The sequence below is a fragment of the Littorina saxatilis genome, linkage group LG2, assembly GCF_037325665.1.
Source record: "Littorina saxatilis isolate snail1 linkage group LG2, US_GU_Lsax_2.0, whole genome shotgun sequence".
Taxonomy (NCBI): domain Eukaryota; kingdom Metazoa; phylum Mollusca; class Gastropoda; order Littorinimorpha; family Littorinidae; genus Littorina; species Littorina saxatilis.
Genome location: NC_090246.1, coordinates 80,988,551 through 81,014,534, shown reverse-complemented (window position 1 = coordinate 81,014,534; position 25,984 = coordinate 80,988,551). Strand labels below are relative to the sequence as shown.

Sequence of the window (25,984 nt, the reverse complement as noted above, 5' to 3'; positions counted from 1 at the left end):
TGACGATTTTGATATCACTGTCTCAACTGCCCATAGCAGAAGATATCATCACACAGTCCGTCAATATTGGGTCACTATCGCTAACAACAACTTCGCCGCACGGCCAGCTTTGCGGCATCCCTCGGAGAGAGGCTTTGATTCAGTCGAACGCAGAAGAAGAAGAAGAAATAATCGCGAACAACAATGTCAACGCGCAACGTTAAGACAGTCAATCTGACGGACGGACATGCAGACAGACAGTGAGACACACAGACACGCAGACACACAGACACGCAGACACACAGACACAGACAGACATGATACTCAACACACACACGACTTAAAATTCAGCTCAAACATGCATAACGGACAGAAGCGTACATCCTGTGAGCAACTGTATGAACACAGCCACGAACATAAGCTGTATCACAAGAAGGAGGGATGAGAAGGAACCAGGAAGGAAGCAACAAATGAAAAAAATAAACTAAGGGACTGACGACAAAACAAACGAACAAATAAACAGACGGACATCAAGTAAATCCATAGCACACACCCTTCAAAACCCCATGACAATAATTATGAGCCAAGGGAAAACAGGTCGGGGAGGGGGAGGGCAGGGGCGAAACGGGGGGGGGGGGGGGGGGGGGGAGGGGTAGACGATTACAGAAGACAGCAGTGAGACAAGCCCAATCCCCCAGACATCAAACACCCCTCGTTACGGTAATCAAAACACTTAACTCCCCACAGGACTCACAGCGAGTGTTGCTTCATCCTCCGGGGTCCAGTCAAATATCTTTGGTCCAGTGCTGATGGTCAGCAGGCTCTCCTGGAATTCTGGCACCGCACCGAGTCTTTGATGCTGGTGGTCAGTACAATGGTCACTTGTTGACCCGTCTCCCCTGACCTGCAGCGAGACGCCCAAAGGTATTGTGGAATGCTTTGACTTGATGCCTTGGAGTTGAGAGCTGAACGGGATGCATTGTTGGACTTCAGTGCTGTTTGACGAGAACGGTAAAGATCCGTTTGGGGGAGGTACATGATGACCCCAAAAATGCTACCCATTAAAATGCGAATTATTTTTGATTTTTTTTTCAACAAATTACTTCTTATTTGGTGTACATTAACTTCAAGTTTTGCATGATCTGTTAACAAAGTTTCAAGTTCGTATGTCAATTAGAAAAATAGCATTTTCATGGGTGGCATTTATTTTTTGGAGGGTCATCTTGTTTCTTTATTTTTCTTATAATAATAACAATAACTGGATATTTTTAAGTGCCTAACCCTATGGCTCTCGGACCTTTGCAGCTCTTGTCAGAAAAAACCCAACCCTGCTGCAGTTATATGACTATATGGAGCAATGGCCCGGGAACGTAGAAGAAGAAGAAGGAGCAATGAAGTCAAACAGTCACATTTGCTTCGTTCATTGAAAACAAAATAATGGCACATTATTTCAGTTACGATGTTATTGCATTGTTCTCTAAAACTGGGTCATTTGTCCCAAACCATGCCCATTACGGGTTCAAGGACACATGCCTGGCTGTGGTCAGAATGGTCAGTATTGGCGGGGCGCAGTGGCCAGCCCATGCATTATACTGGTCGGTGGATCAGTGGTCAGGTACCAATCAAAGTTACTGCACATACATAATTGTTTCCACACGGCAGACAACAGTTGCTCAGAAGGTCGAAAGCGACCCATGTTGTGATCCGTCTGATGACTATTGACTCAACTATTCATGAATTAGTCCAACGCGAGGCAAACCCTGCGCGCTATCCGTCATTGGATTGGTTGCAGCCACACCAAATGCTTACCACGTACAGTCCATAACATAAGACGGTAACTTGATCGCACGTCCAAAAAGATCAAAGACACACACGGCATTGATACAGTCATTAGAGATACAGTAGGGCGGGGATGTAGCTCAGTCGGTAGCGCGCTGGATTTGTATCCAGTTGGCCGCTGTCAGCGTGAGTTCGTCCCCACGTTCGGCGAGAGATTTATTTCTCAGAGTCAACTTTGTGTGCAGACTTTCCTCGGTGTCCGAACACCCCCGTGTGTACACGCAAGCACAAGACCAAGTACGCACGAAAAAAGATCCTGTAATCCATGTCAGAGTTCGGTGGGTTATAGAAACACGAAAATACCCAGCATGCATCCTCCGAAAACGGCGTATGGCTGCCTAAATGGCGGGGTAAAAAACGGTCATACACGTAAAATTCTACTCGTGCAAAAAAACACACACGAGCGTATGTAGGAGTTTCAGCCCACGAACGCAGAAGAAGAAGAAGAAGATTAGAGATACAATGAGAGATGGTATCATTATCTGAGAAAATCAGGTCTCAACAAATGGCGTAAGGCGAAATAAAAACCTTTAGTCAAGCTGTCGAACTCACACTTACGACTGTACCATGGCCTTTCTTGTTTCTGTTTCATCCACTGTTGACATGTAAACAGTTTTCCCTTCATGACTTCATAAGCTGAACCGAGGGGGCGGAAAAGTAAGAAGGATTTAAAAACACAGTAGACATTTCACAAAGTCAACGACTGGGATGGTAACGAAAAAACCCCACATGTTTCAGGTAAAAATAAAACACAAAAAACAACGCCTTGCACGGTGAAGAGAAAGACGACACAAGAAAGACAGAAAAAAAACCCAGACACAATAAGAAAAAAAGAAAAAAAGAAGGAAAGAAAAAAAGAAGGAAAGAAGAAAGAAAGAACTAAAGGAAGAAAGAAAAGAAAGACAGAAATACAATAATACATTCGCAGAAACTTAAAGTTAATACCCACCCATATCACCACCCCTACCCCTTCCAACCCCCTCCGGCACACTTAAATGTCCATGAACTAAATGCACCGAAGCTGATAGGCAAATGTTTACTTCCGCTGTCATGGCGGCCTGTCTGGGGGATTGTCTTCCTTGATTTATCTTGTCTGGTGCCAGGTTTTCACTTTCGTGGATAACTGGCCTTGGAACAACAAACTGAGGTATTCGGCAGGTCTCGCCCCACAGCTCTCCGGTGCTGTCTGTGTTTGCCCTGGTCATTTCTGACAACCTGACGATCATGATGGCTCGAGGATGAATCGTGTCAAATGACGGTAAAACAATGAAGAGAGCTTATTTCGATTTAGTCCGCCATCATGCTTCCCACTGTTATGTTTTCACTAGGATTGCTTGAAATAAGCACTGTGCTTGAGTTATAAATCCTAATTGCCATTTACATTGAGAGTTTGAAATATGTGTTAGCGCACAAGAAAATCGGGTATTAGTTGCACGGGACGCTTTCAAGATACACGCCAAAACTAGCGATGACCCTACAAGTCATCACTCTTCGTAATTTTCCTCAAATCGAATCTTGAGCATCTAAACAATATATTTGTGAAATATTACGCTGAAATAAAGACAACAAGGTTGTCGATTTTGCATTTGTTTCACTCGGTTTGCCACAACAGCACCTCAACATGTCGGACTCTTTTATACATGTTCCTAGCCATCGTGTCAACTACCGCAAATGTATCGAAACGTTGACATAACCAGCGATTGCAAACCGCGACCCAGTAGACGTTACACTTTTGGTCGGGACAGGACTTTTACATGCTCAAGTTGACAGTTGTGTTATCATTTCAACTCGTGCGAATGATTTGTGTCGGCATACTGAGCCACCGACAGTCCGGCACTCCGACACTGACCCCCCCCCCACACACACACACACACACACACCAAAATCTACCAAGTGTCTTGAACTCTGAGACCCAGTGATATTGAAGAGAAATCAGATGTGTCAGGAATGGCCAGGGGGTGTTGGTTTGGACACCTGATTCCTCGGTCAGGATCCTTGACGCTTCTACTGCCAGTGATGCTCTCTCTAAATCCCCCCCTCTCTCTCTCTCTCTCTCTCTCTCTCTCTCTCTCTCTCTCTCAGTCTCTCTTTCTTTCTCTCTGTCTCTCTCTGTCTCTCTGTCTCTCTCTCTCTCTCTCTCTCTCTCTCTGTAGTGTGTTTCAGTGTACTGAAAGTGTTGCTGTGCGTGTGTGTTAGTGTGTGTGTGTGTGTTAGTGTGTGTGTGTGTGTGTGTGTGTGTGTGTGTGTGTGTATGTGTGTGTGTATGTGTGTCAGTGTGTCAACAACAACAACAACAACAACAACAACAACAACAACAACAACAACAACAAATACGTATGAAACAATTATCATGAAAACAAGAATTGCACACTCTGTAGCGCACAGCGAGCAGCTGTAGACAGGCTGTTGGCTCAGACCAATCTCAGACCGGACAGATCTCAACGCCGAAGGGTAGGGGATAGATTTCACTGATTTCTTCCCCGCTCTGATAGTGGTGACATTTGAGAGCACAAGAGGAAGAAAGATTGCTCTGTTTACAGGTTTGGGGTCGTGTGCCCACAGATTTCCCCTTTCTTCTGGAACTTATTATTCTTTCTTTTTTTATTTTTATTTTTCTTGTTTTAATTTTTTTGTCGGTGGAGGAAAAGCAGTGGTGGTGGTGGTAAGGTAAAAACACCGAGTTATGTCCCTTGTCAGAAATCGTCGCATGTGTCTGCTTGGTGAGAGGAGTACACTAGCTGACATGGTATTATGTAAACTTTTCCGTCAAAAGACTTTGTTAATAACATTTGAATTTACTGGCTCAGGTGATCGATGTTTTGACACATCCAAGACTATATACATACATAAACTGCGCTCTACGTAATGATTTCCGCTTAGAACATACATTCACATCCTTAGAAGGAAAGAAAACAGTAAGCAAAAGTAATAAAAACAGATAAAAATTAAAAAACTCAAATTTCCTGTAACACTTTTCCAGTTTGAGCGCCAGCTTTCTTAATGGTTTGTACACCCTCGGTCTGGGGTGTAGAGCATGGTACTTGAATTCCATGAAAGAAAAAGAACAGAAATAGCAAAGCACAAAGCGCTAAAGAAGAGAGAACAATCAAATCAAGCAAGAATCAGCAAACCGAATTCCCTGTCATTTCCTCAGTTCACAATCACTGGTGCTTACTTTGCCGGAACGGATTTGGAAGGAGGGTCGGTCATTAACGTGACGTCACTGACAGGGACCGTGTCATTGCTTCCCGGCATGCATCAGCGGAGAGACACCACGGCGACTCGTGGCGAATTATGGGTAATGTCCAGCCTTCGTTCAAGCCGTGAAATGGCCCATCACAGAAGCAATGGTCATCGTCGCACGGAGTGACCACACTAATGATGGACCTCGGCTATTCAGGACAGAGCGGTGCTGGACAGTTATTCTCTGATGAATGAACACTCAGACCCGGCGGAGGGCTAGAATAAGAAAGGGGGTGTCTTGGCGAACAAAAAGAACCCCTGCGCAGAGAATGTCCTGCTGATGATCATTTCGGTAAGAGTTTTAGAGAGTGGTTGAGTGAGTTTCAGCCCTGGGAGGCGTGGTTCTCTTGATGTGGTCAAGCTTTGCTTTGTCATCACTGTACTACCCTCTTGTTCGTGGTCAGGGCCGTGTGTTGTCCGGCAGAGACAGACTAAGATTACTAAGGACCGACCTGTTATCTTTTAGTCTGTTCCCCACTTGGTCATGGAAAGAGAAAGAGGACACAAAGAAAGAAAAATAGTTGCTGGTTTTCACCGCGCTTTGTGCTTCTTCTTCAACCAATATCTCGATCGTCTGTCCATTTTGGTTCATTTTTACTCGCTGAACCCACCCCCACCCCCAGAGAGAGAGAGAGAGAGAGAGAGAGAGAGAGAGAGAGAGGGAGAGGGAGAGAGAGAGACAGAGACAGAGACAGAGACAGAGAGAGACAGACAGACATAGACAGAGAGAGACAGAGAGAGAGAGAGAGAGAGACTGAGAGCAGCGTGTGCCGCCACTCGTTCCAAGGGAGACTACCGCATAAAACACCGGTATGACAGAGAGAGCTTTTACTCATAATTGCTTACCCCAAACATCGTTTTTCAGTGTCTAAAACACAGCATAAAGGTAGAGTCTGTTAAAATGGGAAAAAATGAAGGATCTTCTTACTTTTGTTTTATGTTGTTGTTGTTGTTGTTTTTTTTTTTTTTTTTTTTTTTTGGGGGGGGGGGGGGGGGGGGGGAGGGCGTTGGTGGGGGAGGGGATCTTGGTTTTTGCTTTCTCCAGTCTTGGAAGGTGCAAGACTAACAACCAAGTGTTCACTGATTTTTGTTTTGTTTTTCTGTTGTGTATCTTGTTGCTTTACTAAGGGCTAGTGGGGCAAGTGGATATTGTGTGTGTGGAGGGGGGGGGGGAAGGGGGGGGGGGAAGGGGGGGGGAGGGGGGGGGGAAGTGTGGTCAGTTGGGGGTGAAGGGGTTTGGCCTATTAAGTTTGTATCTGTCATCCGGTCTTTTTATGTTTAGTCAAGTTTTGACTAAATATTTTAACGTTCTACGGGGGGAATCGAGACGAGGGTCGTGGTGTATGTGTGTGTGTCTGTCTGTCTGTCTGTCTGTCTGTGTGTGTGTGTAGAGCGATTCAGACTAAACTACTGGACCGATCTTTATGAAATTTGACATGAGAGTTCCTGGGTATAAAATCCCCATACGTTTTTTTCATTTTTTGGATAAATGTCTTTGATGACGTCATATCCGGCTTTTCGTGAAAGTTGAGGCGGCACTGTCACGCTCTCATTTTTCAACCAAATTGGTTGCAATTTTGGTCAAGTAATCTTCGACAAAGGCCGGGGTTTGGTATTGCATTTCAGCTTGGTGGCTTAAAAACTAATGAGTGAGTTTGGTCATTAAAAATCTGAAAATTGTAAAAAAAATATTTTTTTTATAAAACGATCCAAATATACGTAATCTTATTCTTTATCATTTTCTGATTCCAAAAATATATAAATATGTTATATTTGGATTAAAAACAAGCTCTGAAAATTAAAAATATAAAAATTATTATCAAAATTAAATTGTCCAAATCAATTTAAAAACACCTTCATCTTATTCCTTGTCGGTTCTTGATTCCAAAAACATATAGATATGATATGTTTGGATTAAAAACACGCTCAGAAAGTTAAAACGAAGAGAGGTACAGAAAAGCGTGCTATCCTTCTCAGCGCAAGTACTACCCCGCTCTTCTTGTCAATTTCACTGCCTTTGCCGTGCGCGGTGGACTGACGATGCTACGAGTATGCGGTCTTGCTGCGTTGCATTGCGTTCACTTTCATTCTGTGAGTTCGACAGCTACTTGACTAAATGTTGTATTATCGCCTTACGCGACTTGTTTGATAACTAAATTGATACTGATTACAGGACACAAAGGGGTAAGTTCAACAAGAAAACATCATCGCTTTCTACTGTAAAACATAATTTTATGGAGCTCTATAGATCAGGAAATATTTTGTTTTTGAGTCATATTATTTATTATCATTACATATGACTCAAAGTGAGTAGTAGAAGTAGAAGCATTTGCTTGTACATGTATTCATTGTTATGCAGTATCTTTTTATGGCCTACCTCTTTATCTCTCCGGTATGTAACCATATTCCCACAAGCTGTTTCATGTTCGTTTGTGTGAATAGCAAGAATGGAAGATATTCCTTCAGGGAACAGCGCGCATGATCACCAGTGACGGAGGGTCCTCTTAGTCATTTGTCGTCTCTACGCCACTGTCTTGTTCCATTAGTCAACGTCTTTGCTTTGCCACACCAGATATGTGAATTAACTAGTTTAATGGAAGAAGCAATGTCAAACATACTGCAATAATTTACCTGTTGTAAACGAAATACTACGTAACTAATGAGGGAAAATAAAGAGTATTCCATCTAAATTTTAGTTTGCTTCGACACAAATTGGCTAAGACTTGCAGAAAGAAAGACATTCTCAGACAAAGACAATGACACAGGCTTATACATACAGACACGCAATATATCTCTCTATCGCTCGCCTTCCCTACCTCTCTCTCTCTCTTTCCCTCTATCTCTTTCTTTTCCTCTCTTTCTCTATTTTTCATTCTCTCTCTTTTTATATTTAGTCAAGTTTTGACTAAATATTTTAACATCGAGGGGGAATCGAAACGAGGGTCGTGGTGTATGTGTGTCTGTGCGTGTGTGTGTGTGTGTGTGTGTGTGTAGACCGATTCAGACTAAACTACTGGACCGATCTTTATGAAATTTGACATGAGAGTTCCTGGGTATGAAATCCCCATACGTTTTTTTCATTTTTTGGATAAATGTCTTTGATGACGTCATATCCGGCTTTTCGTGAAAGTTGAGGCGGCACTGTCACGCTCTCATTTTTCAACCAAATTGGTTGAAATTTTGGTCAAGTAATCTTCGACGAAGGCCGGGGTTTGGTATTGCATTTCAGCTTGGTGGCTTAAAAACTAATGAGTGAGTTTGGTCATTAAAAATCTAAAAATTGTAAAAAAAAAATATTTTTTTTATAAAACGATCCAAATTTACGTACATCTTATTCTTTATCATTTTCTGATTCCAAAAATATATAAATATGTTATATTTGGATTAAAAACAAGCTCTGAAAATTAAAAATATAAAAATTATTATCAAAATTAAATTGTCCAAATCAATTTAAAAACACCTTCATCTTATTCCTTGTCGGTTCCTGATTCCAAAAACATATAGATATGATATGTTTGGATTAAAAACACGCTCAGAAAGTTAAAACGAAGAGAGGTACAGAAAAGCGTGCTATCCTTCTCAGCGCAAGTACTACCCCGCTCTTCTTGTCAATTTCACTGCCTTTGCCGTGCGCGGTGGACTGACGATGCTACGAGTATACGGTCTTGCTGCGTTGCATTGCGTTCAGTTTCATTCTGTGAGTTCGACAGCTACTTGACTAAATGTTGTATTTTCGCCTTACGCGATTTGTTCTTTCTCTCTCCCTCTCCCTTCCCCCTTTCTCCCTAATTATCTCTCTCTTTCTCTCATACTCCCATGTCTCTCTCATTCCTCCTCTCTCTCTCATTCCCTCCCTCTCTCTCTGTCTCTCTGTCTCTCTCTCTGTCTCTCTCTCTCTCTCTCTCTCTCTCTCTCGCTCTCCCACACATGCACATACACACACACACATACACGCACCCCTCCCCCCCCACACACACACGACACACCCAAACACACACACCCAAACAAACAAACAAACACACACACACATACACACACACACACACACACACACACACACACACACACCGTGCACACAGTGCACACACAAACACACCAGAATAAAATGTCTCGACTCAAAGTTAGACAAGTACATAAATATAGGAAATTAAAAAATATCAGCCTAACTCCGGGTAAACAAAAACCATTTACAAATGAAAGGTTTAAACATCTCTGATCTTCCGAAAACAGAGTACGGCTGCCTTTTCGCGGGTGAAGCACGGGTGGGCGCAACAACCATGACACATCAGCACTTTAGACCTATGGACAGAACAGAGTTCAAACAGTGTGTATGGGATCGTTTCGCAGACAATGGTGAGACAACAAGGAGTTGTCCTGTCTTGACGTAAAGCATTATTCGCTTGATTGATTTTGAGTGGGTGGGCTCATCTAAATTGGATTATTTTTTCTTGTTTTTAATTAGTTGGTGTTTTTTTTGTTTTATTTTTATCCCAGACGCGTCGATTGCTAACGATCTAAAACGAACAATAAAGAGACCAAGAATGGGAAGGTTATAGAACGTTTGAATAAGGACACAAGGAAAAATCGTCTTACGACACATAGAATTCGTTGCAATAGGGAGAAAAACACAATCTTCTTTTGAAATTGACAGAATTCTTACGAGAACTATCTATGTTTTACTGAAGGAGAAAAAGAAAATCGTATTTCGAAATGTACAAAATTCGTTAAAGAACTATCTATATATAATTATTGAGAAAAGGACAAATAGTCTTTTGAAACTTTGATATCTTTGTAGAACTATCGACGTTCAATTATGGGGTGGGGGGGGGAGGAAACATTGTTTTTTTGAAACTTACAGAAATCGTGTAATAACTATCTTTTGAAAAAGTTTTTTTTTAAAGAAGCCATCCTTTCCATTCCAAGAACATTTATTTTGTTCGTCGTTCATCCATCTCGAATTGGACACAGGCTAACAACATCTTTTGCTACCCTACATGCCAACCGGTATAGCGGGCAGTAAGCAAGTAAACAACATCTTTCATGCAACTGAGGTCAAAAAAAAAAAAAAAAAAAAAAAAAAAAAACATCTTTCCACTCAGACAGCATAGAAAGAGCTCTCCTGCACAAGACATACAGACGATTCGCTTCCGTGCGTGCTACTTGTACTCACACACATCGACGTTGCTTCTGGCATCGGATTCATTCATGCGTTACCTAGTTTTTGTCTTGAATGATTTACATGAACAAGCAAGAAAAAAGCTGTCTGTGTGCAAATAACTACGCATTGTAAAACCATGTCTTGTTTACTTGTTTCTCTAAGAAAGGAATCTATGTCTCCATAACAATGGAGGAAACATCCTTGGGTAATAACAACCAAACATCGTCCCAAATAGGTTGGCTTTCTATTTTTTTCTTAAACTAAAATCAAACAATTCTCAGAAACGCAGTCTTCGGATGCTTATTTCACAAACAAAACCGTTGTGGCTTGAGGATTTGAACAGAAAAACCACGGTATAATCAAACTAAGGTTAATCCTGCTGCATTTGGACGAGGCTGAATTGTACTCGAATCGACTTATTTTAAAAATGAGGCCTTTTTCTGAATGACATATTGTGGGGGATTGTTGGCCCTTTGAGAAAATAAAAGTCTCTCTTTACTGACCCAAACTCCGGGTAAAAGCAGCCCACACTCTGAGGTCAATTCTTGAGAAGGAACGTGAGATTTGCAGTATCATCGCGGGACTTGGTTGTGCAGGCGGTATTCAGCAAGTCTCCTATTCGATCAACTCTAACCAACTTTGGCCCAACTTTCAAGCGATTTTAGTCGGCGGAAAGTCAAATCAAAATCGCTGCCCATGTGAACAGCACTAACTCGCAAACTAGTTTTAAGCGGCGAGTCTCGCCAGACTTCGCCTTTCAGGATTGTCCGGTTGTCCTCACTGTTTTCAGGAGACGAGAAGGCTAGAGCTAACCAATCAGTAAGCGCAGTAAGAAAAGTCTGGACATAATCACTGACGAGTGACGGCCGAGTCGAGCAGTGCTCAACTGAGTTTTGGAGGCGCTGACGAGTCTGGCCCGAATAGTTTCTAAATCTAAATCTGGGGCTGTTCACAGTGACTTTTTGCCGATGCGACTCGGGAGCGATTTTCAAACGACTAAAGTTGGGTAAAAGTTGGTTGCAAGTTTGCTATGTGAACAGCATTTGTATGAGAGACTTTGCGCTATGAAGGAGACACTCCGCTAGATGTTGTCTGCTACTCTCTGGGGGCTAGAGCGTGATTCAATACAATTGCTCCTCGATTCTATAATCATTAACACTGAACTATGTGGACGACAGGAGACACAGTGTTAAACAAATCTGAAAACACAAAGTAACCAGATATATTTGTATCTTTGCCTAAAGTACATGCGCACTTGTTTCAGGTATTGGCTTATACGACACGAGAATTAAGAGCCAACCTCTCTTGTAGGTCAGCTGTTCGTTCCCAAAAGACGAGCGTGTATGCTTTTATTTCTGTCAAAACAAACTAGTCAACTGTATTTTTCATTTTAAGTTGAAGGCAGGACTGCTGTCTTGAATTGTAATGGGTTACACCAGCAGCTATCCGATTAGATACACGCATTGCGTCACATGAATTCTAACAGACGGCAACAATGGACAGGAAGTTGGAATAAGTGGTCTGCCCCTGACCCCCCCCCCCCCCCACTCCTCCACTCCCCCCTCGCGAAGTCGTATTCGTAGCGGTCGATACATTCAGTGGGCGAAAAACAGCTGGCCTTGCGTTAATTAATAACCAGGCATTGTGAAACCTTCCCCTCGTTGACAGTGTTCACCGAGGAACTGTGTTGCTTGTTTTACTACAGTGAGACTCTGGCACCGCCACAATGGAGGACACAGCCTTGGGGAAATTACAACCCAGCATTGTCCACATAGGATGCTTGCTTTTATTTTCTCTTGTTTATAGCGGAAACTGCATTACTAAAAAAAGCAATATTCAGATGTTGGTGTTTTTTTTTTCACAAACGCACGGCTGAATGTCAAGTAAGGCGGGAAAAAAATACACCGCAGAAAGATCAAACACAAATTAATCTCGATGCATTGAGACGGATTGGAACACTTGCATGGAAAAGGTTGTGACCTATCTTTCCAACAAAGGCCCGATATCAACTGGTTCTTTGATGGGAAGGAAACATAGCCTCAATATGTTCCTATTGCAACTGTTTCCATGACCGAATGACCCGCTTTCTCTGTGACATCAGACTCCATGGAAACAAATACAGGAGTGCCAGAAAACACTCTTAAGAAAGCCGCCTTCTTTAAAAACAAAAAAAGTTTAAAAAAAGAGAAACTAAGAAAACACCAGGATTTTCGATCGTGGAAATCAATTATGTGTCTTTCAAGTAAGCAGCTAAAAGACCCGCTGCTCATTTAGAATGCTGCATTGCTGGATGTGATCGCCTTGAGCAGTGCTTGGCCTGGCTGGACTGTATACTTTGGGTGCGTATGATACAATCAGGTAAAACCACTTGTTATGATTAGGCCACAAAAAAAATAGGTCTGTTTACGGTAACCCGACCGACCCTATTTTTTTCGCGCGACCCTAGACTTTTTTTTGGCATTTGGGGAAAACAAACCAAAAAAAAATCTTTTGGGTTTTTTTGCAAAATAACGTAAAAATATGGTTTTTTGGAAAACAAAAAAAACAAACAAAAAAAAACATTCCCGACCTACCGACCCTATTTTTTTGGCCTATGTTACCGTAAACAGACCTATTTTTTTTTTGGCCTTATGCATGTTTTTGCTCTGTCTGTCTGTCTACCTAGCTGGCAGGCGGGTTGCCTGTCTCTTCGGTTCAAAACACACACAATCTCCCAAACACACACACACACGCACACACACACACACACACACACACACACACACACACACACACACACACACACACACACACACGCACGCACACACACACTCACACAAACATACACACACACGTACGCACACGCACACACACACTCACACACACAAACACACACACGTACGCACACACACACACACACACTCACACGCACGCACGCACGCACACACACACACAAACCCCACACAAACACACACACACGCACCACCCACCACCACCCCATTCACACACACACACACACACACACACACACACACACACACACACACACACACGCACACGCACACACACACACATACACAGTCATCAACTTGAGCTTTATTTCTTTATTTGATGACGACCCGGATGTGAGACCAATGTAAATGCTTCATATAAACACACATACGATACTTACTACTTGAATCAGTTTGCAAAGGACAAACGTTAGTGCACATCAAACGCTCCGCTGTGTTCATGGTGATAAGGAAACGTGTGTGTCTTCTGCACAAGAACTACATGTTGCAAGTGAACCTTTATTGTCTTCATTTGTATTTTGTTTTTAATTATTTGTTGACGGGTTGATTGATTGATTTATTTGTTTACTTATTCATTTTTCTCAATCATTATGTACTCATTGTTTTGTTTTTTATTTTTCATTAAGCCACTTTTTGAAATATTGTGTGTATTATTATATTTTTTGTGCTGGTTCATTTATTTATTTATCTAATTATTTTTACTGTGAGTTATAATCTGGTTTTTTTTTTCATTTTCATTGATTTCCAAACGGATTCATTTATTGAACTATTTAGTCATGTATTTATCAATCGAATATTTTAGTTATTAATCGTAATTTATGATAATGAGCTTGCATATATATTTGTGTATGTATTTGGTTTTTGTTCTATCGAATAGTAAACTATAGATTGCTTGGTTGTTTGATTTATTGGTTTGACATTCAATTACTTATTTAATAAGGAGCACGTCAATCACTTATTTAATGTTTTTGTAACAGCATTTATTTTCAGGCCATGAAGTGTGTTGTTCAACTTGTGTGGTTGGCGTTCATTCTGACGCAGGTGACCGCGCTCACAGCTCACAGTGAGTATCACACCTACCTTCAGACACACCGGAAAACGCATAAACGACAACCCACGCAGGCAGATAATCGGACATAGACAAATATTCACACAATTATAAAAAGAAATTACACACAAACTCACACACACACACAAACACGCACACACGCACACACACACACACACACACACACACACGCACACACGCACGCACACACACACACATTTCAAAACAGGCTTTTCTTGTTCAACGAATGTAGAGCGTTTTCAATCAGGTTCACTCATGTATTATGTAGGCTTTAATAGGTCTATATGTAGACAGCTATGTTTTCTTCTGTTTTCAAAATAGTTCATGGACGTCATTTTAGTGAATAAATTGTCTATATACTGTTAGAGCTGTGACGTCTTTTCCATAAGATCAAAAGAGAGAGATACAATATAACAGTCTTTTATGACAATGATTTGACTGGTTTTGAATTATTTCTTATGCTTCTTTCCTTTTGCATGCAAAATAAAGGATGAGCAGTAACTTTTGACATACAAAATACACAATTTATTAAAACAAGGAATGAATAGATACCTAAATACCTAAATGTATAAACGATTAAATGAATAATTGGATTAACAAATGAATGGATTAATAAATAAATGAATGAATACATGATTGAATGAGTAAATGAATGAAATAATAAATACATATATTTATAAACAAAAGAAACAAGTAGATAGTTAAATAAATGAAAAATAGATATATGCCTTTAAGAGATACGGATTTGGAACAGATTTTTTACGTTGGGTAGAAGTATTGTTCAGTAGCACAAGAAGCTGCATTGGATACAACGGTTGGCTCTCAAGTGATTTTGAAGTCAGCTGTGGGGTGCGACAAGGTTGTCCTTTCTCACCACTGGCTTTTGTTATTGGAATTGAGCTGCTTGCAACCCGATTTCGAAAAGGTTTTGAAGTAAAAGGTTTGGAAATTGAAACTGACGATTCAGAAGAAGTGCATATGTTTAAAAAGATTTTGAAGGCACTTCTGTATGCCGATGATGTTACCATGTTTCTGCGTGATAAAGATGACATTAAAGTTGTTTTGGGGATATTAGACGAGTTTACAATTATATCCGGTTTGAAGATAAATAGAGTAAAATCAGAAGCAATGTGGATTGGATCAAAACGGAATAGCAACGAGGGAGGATACGGATTAAGATGGGTTAAACAAATGAAGATTCTGGGAATATATTTTTGCAATACATCCAGTGCCTCCCTCGTGGATGAAAACTGGACACAACGAATTAAGAGTATTAAGCAGGTGATTTTAAACTGGGAAAAACGGAATCTTGGCATATTTGGTAAAATGTGCGTAATAAAAAGTTTTTTGATTTCTCAGCTCGTTTATGTTATGCAGGCAATATGCATCCCTGAACCTGTGTTGAAAGAAATTAATACGTTATTGTTTCGTTTTCTTTGGAGGAAAATTAATTGTAACAAGAAAGCGTTTGAGAAAGTGAAGAGAAGTGTTATGTGCAGTGGAATAGGAACAGGAGGAATCCAAATGATTGATATGCAAATATTGCAAGAATCTATTCTGTGCGGCTGGCTTGCTCAGCTCTCGAATATGAATAACAATAGTACATGGACTTGGATTCCTAGATTATATTTCCGTAATTTTGGAACAGATTTATCATGTTTTAATTCAATTATTGGTCCTAAAAAGTTTAAAGGGTTAGATAGTCTTCAGTCCTCCTTCTGGAGCAAAGTACTGCGAGTCTGGTTGGAACATAATACACTGCACTCTTCGTCATCTCTGAAGATGGCATGCATATGGAATAATGTCGATATAAAATATCAAAATAATGTAATTTATTTTGACAACTGGGCAAAAAAAGGAATAACACATGTCAATGACCTCTTAGAAAACAATTCCATTTTGTCATTTCAAAATGTACAGAACCTAATTGGTACTTCACCAGAACTCTATTTACAGTACATTGTTGTTCACTCGGCGTTGTCTCGTTATTTAAAGAACAATACGGATTATGTATATGCTGTCACTGAAGAATTCTCGAAATTGTATTTTAATGATAAAGTGATGTTAAAAGCTAGAGATTTTCGAAATTTTATGACAGATATGAAATATAGTCCACCCTGCTGTGTTCGATTTTGGCTGAACAAACTTGGTATTAGTATTGAAGAAAAAGTTTGGCTTAATGCAAAAGAAACAACAACAGAAACCAGACTAAAAGAATTACAGTGGAAGATATTACACAATATATACCCAACCAATATTCTCCTCTTAAAAATGGGACTCGCAAATAATGATAAATGTCCATACTGTATTGAACAAGTTGATTACATTGAACATTTCTTTTTCTATTGCAGTAAAATTCACCATTTGTGGAAGCATGTTGAAACATTGTTCTACAATCGATATAACATAGCAATTATTCTACAAGCAACAGATGTGCTGATTTATGTGCGAGATAAGAATGGTTTGACACATGAAATGTTTAAGTATCTTACCCATTTAATCTTGATTGGAAAAATGTGTATAAGTAAATTTAGATATGGGACACCCCTTGAAATATTATTTATTTTTCAAAGGGACTTAACCCTCAGGGGCCTGGTATAAGTTGAGTGTTAAAAAAGATTTGGTGTACTGGAAACTGAGCTGAACATTAGGAATAAATTTATGTTATGATTATTTTTATTTATTTATTTATTTGAACATATTAGTTTACTGATAAGGTTTATTGATTTAAAAATTGTACACATTTGAAAAGAAAAGACCTATGAAGAAGGTTTGCTCCAAGCCACAACAAAAAAAACAACAACAAAAAAAGATAAAAAGGCAAAAAATAATTGTAGTAGCAAACCTGCATGCAACTGAGGTTAAAAAAAAAAAAGAGAAAAAAAAATGAAAAATAGATAGGAATTAAAAAGTACCCCGTCCAATCAAAGTTATAGCTACCATTAATGCAATGATCTACTGGCTAAACTAATCGAGGGAACAACTTTACCATTAAAGCAGAATCATGGTGACTGCGCTCGAGAGTGAGACATAAAAAGCAAATAAAGGGAGAGTGTAAAGAACCGTCTAGGGAGGTTTTAGACCTATACTTTCTGTTGCAGAGGCATTATTATGTGATTGACCCATTCTCGTGTGAACCTGAGTAGACGGATCTAGAAAGTGCTTTTTACAAAACGTGTACGTGTGCTTGTGCGTTGGCGTTGATGTGTACGTGTGCGTGTGCGTTGATGTGTGCGTGTGCATGCAGCGTCACAAATCAACAAATAAAAAAAAACACAAAAAAACATCAAAAATAAAAACATCACGAATATCAACAACAACAACAACAACAACAATAAGAACATCAACAACAAAAACAACAGCAACAACAGCAGCAACAACAAATTTGATATAATGTGTTGAAAAATAGTGTTTATTACACTAAACCATCATCTTTTCCTGAACGTTTCAGACGCCACTGTCACACAATGGGGAGACGACTTCCTGGGCAGGGAATTCTGGGTCGCTTTCATGAGAAATGTTCGCAACGACATTCTAAGCCAGACGTTGAATTTGTACATCACCAATCCTACATCCTCGACGGCACGCGTGAGTATATTGTTGGCAATTAATGTAAAAAAAAATCAGGACATTTGCAAATTGTAATGTGACGTGTTTTCTTTGATAGTGTCAGCCAGTTCCTTCCTTTTTACAACACTACAAGGTGTTTTTTTCTCTCTCTCAAATTAGGCACATGCAGTTAAGTCCCTTAGCCTCTGCTGTCTCGCTTTTACATTCGTATGTGTACAGTAAAGCACGATTTCTACTTAAATGTAGGACATTTGAGGAGTTTTGTCTGAGCCAAACGAAATTAATACAACAGAGTAGACTATAATATATAGGCGGTAGGTGTACATGGTAGATGCATAGACATGGTTTACGTGTGCTAAATAGTGACGTAAGCGATCGGTACGAGTGATAGAACGGCGTTAAAAGCCATTCCTAACTAGTGTGTTTCATCGTGTTAAGTTTGGCTTTTGTGCAAAAAGCTTAACATTTAACAGCTCTGCAAATTTCTGAGACGGAATGGGGTTGCCGCTTAAATGACGCAGAGAACTTAAACAAATACATTGTTGATTACACTTGCGATAAAATGAGTTCAACCTTTTTTTGATTGATTTCAGTTACATTAGTTTGCAGCTTTACATGAAGTATTCACCTGTCTTTCGCATTTTTATTGGGGGAGAACATTGATCTACGATTAGAATACGACTCCTGCTATCCGTTTTCAGGTGACCATAGAGTCCTTCGGTCTCGACTCGCCAACATTGGGCATTCACGATGTTCCTCCGCACACGACACTGACCGCAACTTTAAATTCTGACCTGATTGTCTATAATTCAGGAAAAAGCACAAAAAGCGTATATGTCCAGTCCGACGCTAACGTTCAGTTGCAGGCCATGATGGACTATGCATCGAACACTACCTTCTCAAGCGGAGGGTGAGTAGTTTGTGCAGTTGCCATTTTTAGATTTAGTCAAGTATTGACTAAATGTTTTAGCGTAGACTGGGAATCGAGACGAGGGTGTGGGGTATGTGTGTGTGTGTGTGTGTGTGTGTGTGTGTGTGTGTGTGTGTGTGTGTGTGTGTGTGTGTGTGTGTGATTCCGAGAAAACTACTGGACCAATCTTCATGAAACTGTACATGAAAGTTCCTGAGTATGATATCCCCACCCAGATTTGTGTAATTGTTGAGGCGGCACTGTAACACCCTCATTTGTCGATCAAATTGATTGAACTTGTGGTCAAGGAATGTTTGACGAAGTCCAGAATATGCAATTGCATTGCAGCTCGGAAGCTCACAAATCAATTAATTGGTTTGCTTATTAAAGTTGTCAATTAAATCGAATGTTTGCAAGAAATCCTTAATCTAAAACTATGTAGATATGTCATGTTTACTTTAAACAAGAGGCGAAGCCTTCAAGGCTCCCGTAAGAAATCGACAAACAGTAACACAAGCTCAAATCACTCCGTCACACGCACATGCACACGCACACACACACACCACACACACACCACACACTCAGAGTTAAAACTAACGCATCATATTTACTCCATGTATAATTTTTAAAAGAAGTCAAACAGATAAAATGACTGTGTATTTGTTGTTGGTGTAGTTGTCCCTGAAGGAGATCTTGTGCAATCCTCTCTCTCTCACACACACACACACACACACACACACACACACACACACACACACACACACACACACACACACACACACACACACACACACACACACACACACACTTTTAAACTGCATCAGCATAATTATCATGGCAAAGCTTATCTACAATCATTAACTTACTCTCGAGCTTGCGTATCAAGATAATATATTCTTGGAATTGTCATACGACTAAGATTTAAAGATATGGGCGTCACGATGGTCACACTCAGACAGGTTCACATGAGGTTATTTGCCCTGGTCCTCGCACTCCGAAGTCTCTGATATTGTTCAGTGACACATTGTCCTGCTGGCAACCAGCTCCACGTGCTTGGGCATGAACGGTCACCAAGAAGACCATTATCTCTCATACACTGGCTGTGTGAAAGCTATTAAGGTCAATGACAGAAAAACCGTGTACTTCCTCACTGCAGCCCTGGGAATTTGTTTAATCCTGTCCCACTCAATTATCGGAATGTTCCTGTACACTATGTCTTTGTATCAGAGAGTTGTAATGTTCATTTGTAAGGACGTGCTTTCCTGAAACAAATGAAGAGTTGGATTACAACGCTGCAGTGTTCTCTGCCCTGGATTGTAGCTTGCCCGTCGTAAATCAGCAGTAGATCTGCGGGTGCTGTGTTCATTTGGAAATCTACCATCAGCTTATCTGACTGACTGTTAGCAAATAATAACTGACATGTAAAGAAAAAAGATATAAAGCATGAGCCTTCAGGCGAATGGTGATATTGTTTGAGAGACATGTTTATTATCATTTGCTAACAGTCAGCGTATTAGAAATAACGGTTTTATTACCGTTTATTTCGCCCAAAAGAAATGTCGAAGCGAACCCGCGAATTAGACAGAACACCCGCAACGGGAACTTAAGCGCTCCTACCTGATTATGCCTTTCAGTCAAAGCATTCACGTGAACTGGATCAGCCAATCACTCACCTTGCGTGATGAATATTAACAGGTAAAATATGCACACAACAATCTCACAAAATAAACCATGTTGAACATGCGTTTCGGTTGCTTCGGTTTTTCTTGAACAGAGAGCGACAGATTTAGAACCGACTCCAGACGGATGGGTAATGACCCAAAGCGAGTGACGCAATTTCACTTGTTTGTTCCGAACTTTGACAATTTAGTTTTCAAGTAAGTGGGTCGGCATTGCACACTCAGAGGGTGGGTGGTGTCTTGCGGCTGTTCCGTAAAACACCCACAGACAAAACTCGCTTTCGGTAACTATGTTTTAGATAGAGAGAGTAATATCTGACAGCATTTGAAGTGTCATTCTTTAGAAAAAATGACGCTGATATTGTTGATAACAATAACAATAACAGCACTTTATTGTGCATTAAAATATTACATACAAATGGAAAATTTTCTTCGGCACACCCTGCCTGCCTGTAAACGATTATAACAACAATTGTATAGGACAGCACACATACAACATAAAACATAGGTTCACGTATGTAATAACAAGCACGCCTATCATATTTCCAATAACACTGACCTAAAGTGCTGTCCGTGTCATCTTTAAATCTAAGTAAGGTCAAACGTCTTTAAGACTATCACAATCAAATATAATATTGCACTTTGTAAATGTACCCTCTCATATCACAGAAGTTGGGTTTCACAGCAGAGCAATCACATTACGAATATCACAGATTAGGATTTGTAAACTGCAAAGAACCCTCACTCGACCAATAATGTACACTGCTCATAGACGCAATCACACACACACACACACACACACACACACACACACACACACACACACATACACACGCACGCACGCACACACACACGCACACACACACTCACACACACACACACACACACACACACACACACACACACACACACACACACACACACACACACACACACACCTTCACACATTTGATGTGTTTTCCCTGCTGACCAGCCTCTTCGTGATGCGAGAAGAATTTAAAATGGTGACTGCGGAAGGAAGGAATGACTTTTTATACTGGTTTTTGCGTGCCAAAGGGGACAAAGGGACCTTATAACGTTTACCTGAAGGGAAAATTTCAAAACAAGGGTTGAGAAGATGATTTAAGTTTTTACTTTGTCTTGTTTATTTGTAGCGTGATAAACAAAAGGGGTCCCTGTTTGAACGTTATCACATTTAGAGGGTCACCTAGAATCCGTCCTGATTGGTCAAAAAGCCATATGGGGCACTGTATTGGTAATAAAAAATGTTGCAGGTTCAATGTGCTACCAGTGACGTCTTTGGGCGATGAATACGTCATTGCCACACACTGTGACACCGTTTTTTGTGCCATCGTCATCCTAGCCATAACAAATGACGTAGGCGTGACTGTAAACCTAAGAGTGAACTCAAGCGATCCAGACACGATCAAAGCGAAATATAAGGGCACAGGGTACTTGGACGGCCAACAAATTCAAGAAAACAGGTAGCTGTGCTCATTCAGTGTGTTTAAACGAAGTTGTAGTTCAGCTAATTTGTGCGTTGTATTGTTTGTTGTAATTGGCGCGTTGTTCGTTGTTGCTGTGTTGTGTTAGTTATACGCCTATTTATTCGTCTAGCCAGGTTTATAGCGAATTCAGTGTAGATATAGGTATACAAATAAAACAACTGATCCAATCCTCGGTGAAGAGAATTCAGTGTCTGCACACAAAGTGTAGCATACCGTTAACAAATCGTTCATCTAGCAACATGTAAAATGAAACAACATGTTTCAGCATCTTGAGAAATGGAACACAAATTAGCCTACCTATTCGTGTCATCTAATTTCTCCAAACGAACAGACAAATGATTACATGAACACACACTATAGGATTGGCTTCATCAGAAAGTTACTGATTATGAATCATTTACTAACCTGCCTAGAATCTTTCGTACAGGACTTCTTCGGGTCTTGACGAACAGACTGGGACTGATCGTTGGTTTTACGTTACGATTGTTGTCTGTCGCCAAGCAATACCTAGGTTACATTGCTCTCGAATGAACGAGAATGTTAGTAATCATGAAGCAATTCTAAACATTGACATCGCTTCATGCCACTATAGCTGGTCTTAGCAATAATATTATGTTGGCACGTATTATGTTTATAAGAAATACTTTCCACACCTTCGTGTTTCCTAGACAAGAGACAAGGTTACGAAAATAACCTCATAGACATTTACATTGTGACGTCACTATGACGAATACAGTCTCGGCTTACTATCTAGAGAATCTGTGGAGATTCACTGTCTCGATTAGCTTATGCTGACTGCCGCACAAAGTAAATTATCACACAAAGTAAAGAGAATTTGTCATGGGATGTGGAAACAAATCATTGGAAATTCACCATGGGCAATCAACCCAAGCCTAGAAGTTGTAGAACTATATTTTGTTTCAGTCTTGGCAAGGCCAGTTTTGTCCAGTTCCGGAAAAGACATCATGAATTCATTCACCCTGCCGAGACGAAAAAAACAATTCCATGGATGAAAACGTATAAGCTTATATCCCGTGACGCATCAAAGCTAAATTTTGTTTTGAAATGTCTTCACAACGTACAGATAACTTATAACGACATAATCGCCTTCACAAGACAGGAAAAACGCACACTTTGTTTTTCGTCTGCTACAAATCTAGTCTTGTTGGTTGACGGAGAGAATAAAGCTTCAATCGTACCTTCATCAACAGGAATAAATGCTCAATCCGCTGTCAGTTCGCAACTGAACCTTGTTTGTTTTTCTTTAACTTTTTGGTTAACAAATTGAAACGGCAATCCAAAACAGTGTTTCAGCTGTTTCAAGACACAGGCTTAGCTCCTTCTTTTGAGTTGCTTTTCAGTCTAAAATGACACCGGAAGCGAACAAATTGTCGCGTATACTGTCGTCACAAAAAGACGTCATGACAAAGTTACACGCAAAGCGAAAGAGACTTTGACGTCATTTACTTTTGTTCGGAATTTTCCGTCTGTTCCTAGCTTGTCAGTGAAGACCTGACGTGAGTAAGCTTACCCAAAACGTCTTTGTTCTCTATTCACATTGCAGCTGTGAAATAATCAGTCTTGTGTCTCGGTCGTGTAGGTACAGAGTTTGCTTCTGCAATCATTGTGTTCGTGTTGATGACGGCTTCATAAGACAAATCAGCGAATCTATCGTGAGGAAGACGTTTATGTACAAATCACCGAACCCAACTCATTTTTGTGTGTGCATTTTTCTGAAGAATAAACTGCATGTGGTTAATTTCTTCCGTTTAATGCTTGTCGAAACGAGCCATAAGGCTTTAGAATAAAAGATTTCACGCATTGCTTCGCCATCTGATCACAGATGAGGTCGCAGTTTGTAGGTTGAATCTATGAATCGGCCAGAGATAGATCTGCATTTCTGGTACGACCTTCCAGATTATCAACAGCGGGTTCATGGTCGGAATCAAGAGGTCAAGTTTGCGTGGCTCCCACTCATTTCATAAAAGATTTCCATTTTCTTGTTTCTGCGGCTGCGCAAGTTATTTTGCCTAGGTCATGGCCGAACTTTAGGCCTACGGAGAAATATCGCTGGATATGTTCTCCCTAGATTAACAGAGACAAAGAAGGGAAGTCATGTTGTATGTATATTTATTCTTATTAATTATGTAAAAACGTGTGTGTGTGTGTGTGTGTGTGTTGTGTGTGTGGGGGAGGGGGTGGGGTGGGTGTAAGTGTGATATTTCTGTCTTTCTATGTATCTATGTGCGTCTCTGTGTCTCTATACCTCTAGAATGTTTGCATATAAAACGGCAAAATATAGACAATTATCGCACTAATCTTGCTTGGTTGCAGTTTAACAAAAGGAGGCGTTATGCAAATAACATGCAAATGTGACTTGACCGGAACTTTGGTGCAAGCTACAAAGACAATAGCTGTCTTCTCAGGCGGAGATTTTACAACGGTAAATGAGATATTTCCTGTTTCGTATTTTTTTTCCCTTCAGATTCCTTAAATTTTAACGGCACAGTCCTAACGATTCGCGTGAAGGGAGCATTCAGGCTGTTTAGTTTGGGTATGTCTCTAAGTGGAAGGAAGTTCTTATCCTTTGTGAACGCTTGACTAGATCTCAGATGGATAGCCCAACAGTTTACGTGGCAAGGACTGTGTCTTTACAGAAACTGTTATTTTAGCACCGATCCGTCCAAAGATATTATTAAGAGCGTCCTTCCACATACCAAGCAGATGTCTCCTGCCAGCGTTCTGTGCAGTGTGGACATGTTGGGCTGAATTACACTTTTATAAGTGACATCTGTGTAAATCTCCGGAATTAACACAGCATAAAGTCTGTACTCTGCATAGGTCAAATCGAACAAAAAAAAGCTCACCGAAGCCTGAAATTCAAAATAGCATTTACGGCTTTTTCATCCTATTAATGTCATCAGAGATATGCATAGTTACTCTGAGTAAGTATGCATAACTCTTATTCACTCCCCGTGCATGCCGCCATTTTGCTTTAATGCGATTTCGGGAAGCTCCGTGTGAATTCATGTTATGACAATTATACAAATATCGTCCCTTGTGTTATTTTTTTCTTGTTTTGGTTCAGACAAATAGTCAGCGTTGCCAAAAAAGCCTGATACTACCTTTCGATCTATTTTTGAAATATCAAATGATAATACTTTTTGAGTTATATTCAAAACTTTGTCTACCCCAAGATCGTTTGAGATTCTTCAGTTTGGTAAATGAAACACACGAAGAAAGAATCCCCCTTAAGAGAGTTCTGTATCACACAGACATTTATTCTTAACCATTGTGTCTAGGTTTCTTCTTCTTCTGCGTTCGTGGACTGAAACTCCCACGTACACTCGTGTTTTTGCACGAGTGGAATTTTACGTGTATGGCCGTTTTTACCCCGCCATTATGGCAGCCATACGCCGCTTTCGGAGGAAGCATGCTGGGTATTTTCGTGTTTCTATAACCCACCGAACTCTGACATGGATTACAGGATCTTTTCCGTGCGCACTTGGTCTTGTGCTTGCGTGTACACACGAAGGGGGATAAGCCACTAGCAGGTCTGCACATAAGTTGACCTGGGAGATCGGAAAAATCTCCACACTTAACCCACCAGGCGGCAGCGACCGGGATTCGAACCCTCGACCTTCCGATTAAGAGGCCGACGTCTTACCACCACGCCACAGCGCCCGTCTGTGTCTAGGTTAAATCTTGGTATCTCGTCTGTCAGTCTTGATGATTCACATTTTTGTTTTTGGTTGCTGTTGAGTAGCTTGAGGGTGCTCTTGCAAAGCAATATGATACACAAACAAGTCGCGTAAGGCGAAATTACTACATTTAGTCAAGCTGTGGAACTCACAGAATGAAACTGAACGCACTGCATTTTTTCACAATGACCGTAGTCCGCCGCTAGTGCAAAAAGCAGTGAAAGTGACGAGCCTGTTTAGCGCGGTAGCGGTTGCGCTGTGCTGCATAGCACGCTTTACTGTACCTCTCTTCGTTTTAACTTTCTGAGCGTGTTTTTAATCCAAACATATCATATCTATATGTTTCTGAAATCAGGAACCGACAAGGAATAAGATGGAATTGTTTTTAAAACGATTTTTGAAATTTGATTTTAATCATAATTTTTATATTTTTAATTTTCAGAGCTTGTTTTTAATCCGAATATAACATATTTATGTTTTTGGAATCAGAACATGATGAAGAATAAAATAAAAGTAACTTTAGATCGTTTTATAAAAAAACAAATTTAATTACAATT

At 40.4% G+C, this 25,984-nt stretch overlaps 1 protein-coding gene across 1 annotated transcript in view; it reads left to right on the top strand.

Moving 5' to 3' along the window:
* Positions 1 to 25,984, top strand: part of LOC138954457 (uncharacterized) — a 31,079-nt gene that overhangs the window by 4,043 nt on the left and 1,052 nt on the right. Inside the window, exons 2-4 of the mRNA XM_070326305.1 lie at positions 17,511 to 17,647; positions 18,331 to 18,539; positions 24,061 to 24,169. Coding sequence (XP_070182406.1) covers positions 17,511 to 17,647; positions 18,331 to 18,539; positions 24,061 to 24,169 — 455 coding nt within the window. The remainder of the gene's footprint in view (positions 1 to 17,510; positions 17,648 to 18,330; positions 18,540 to 24,060; positions 24,170 to 25,984) is intronic.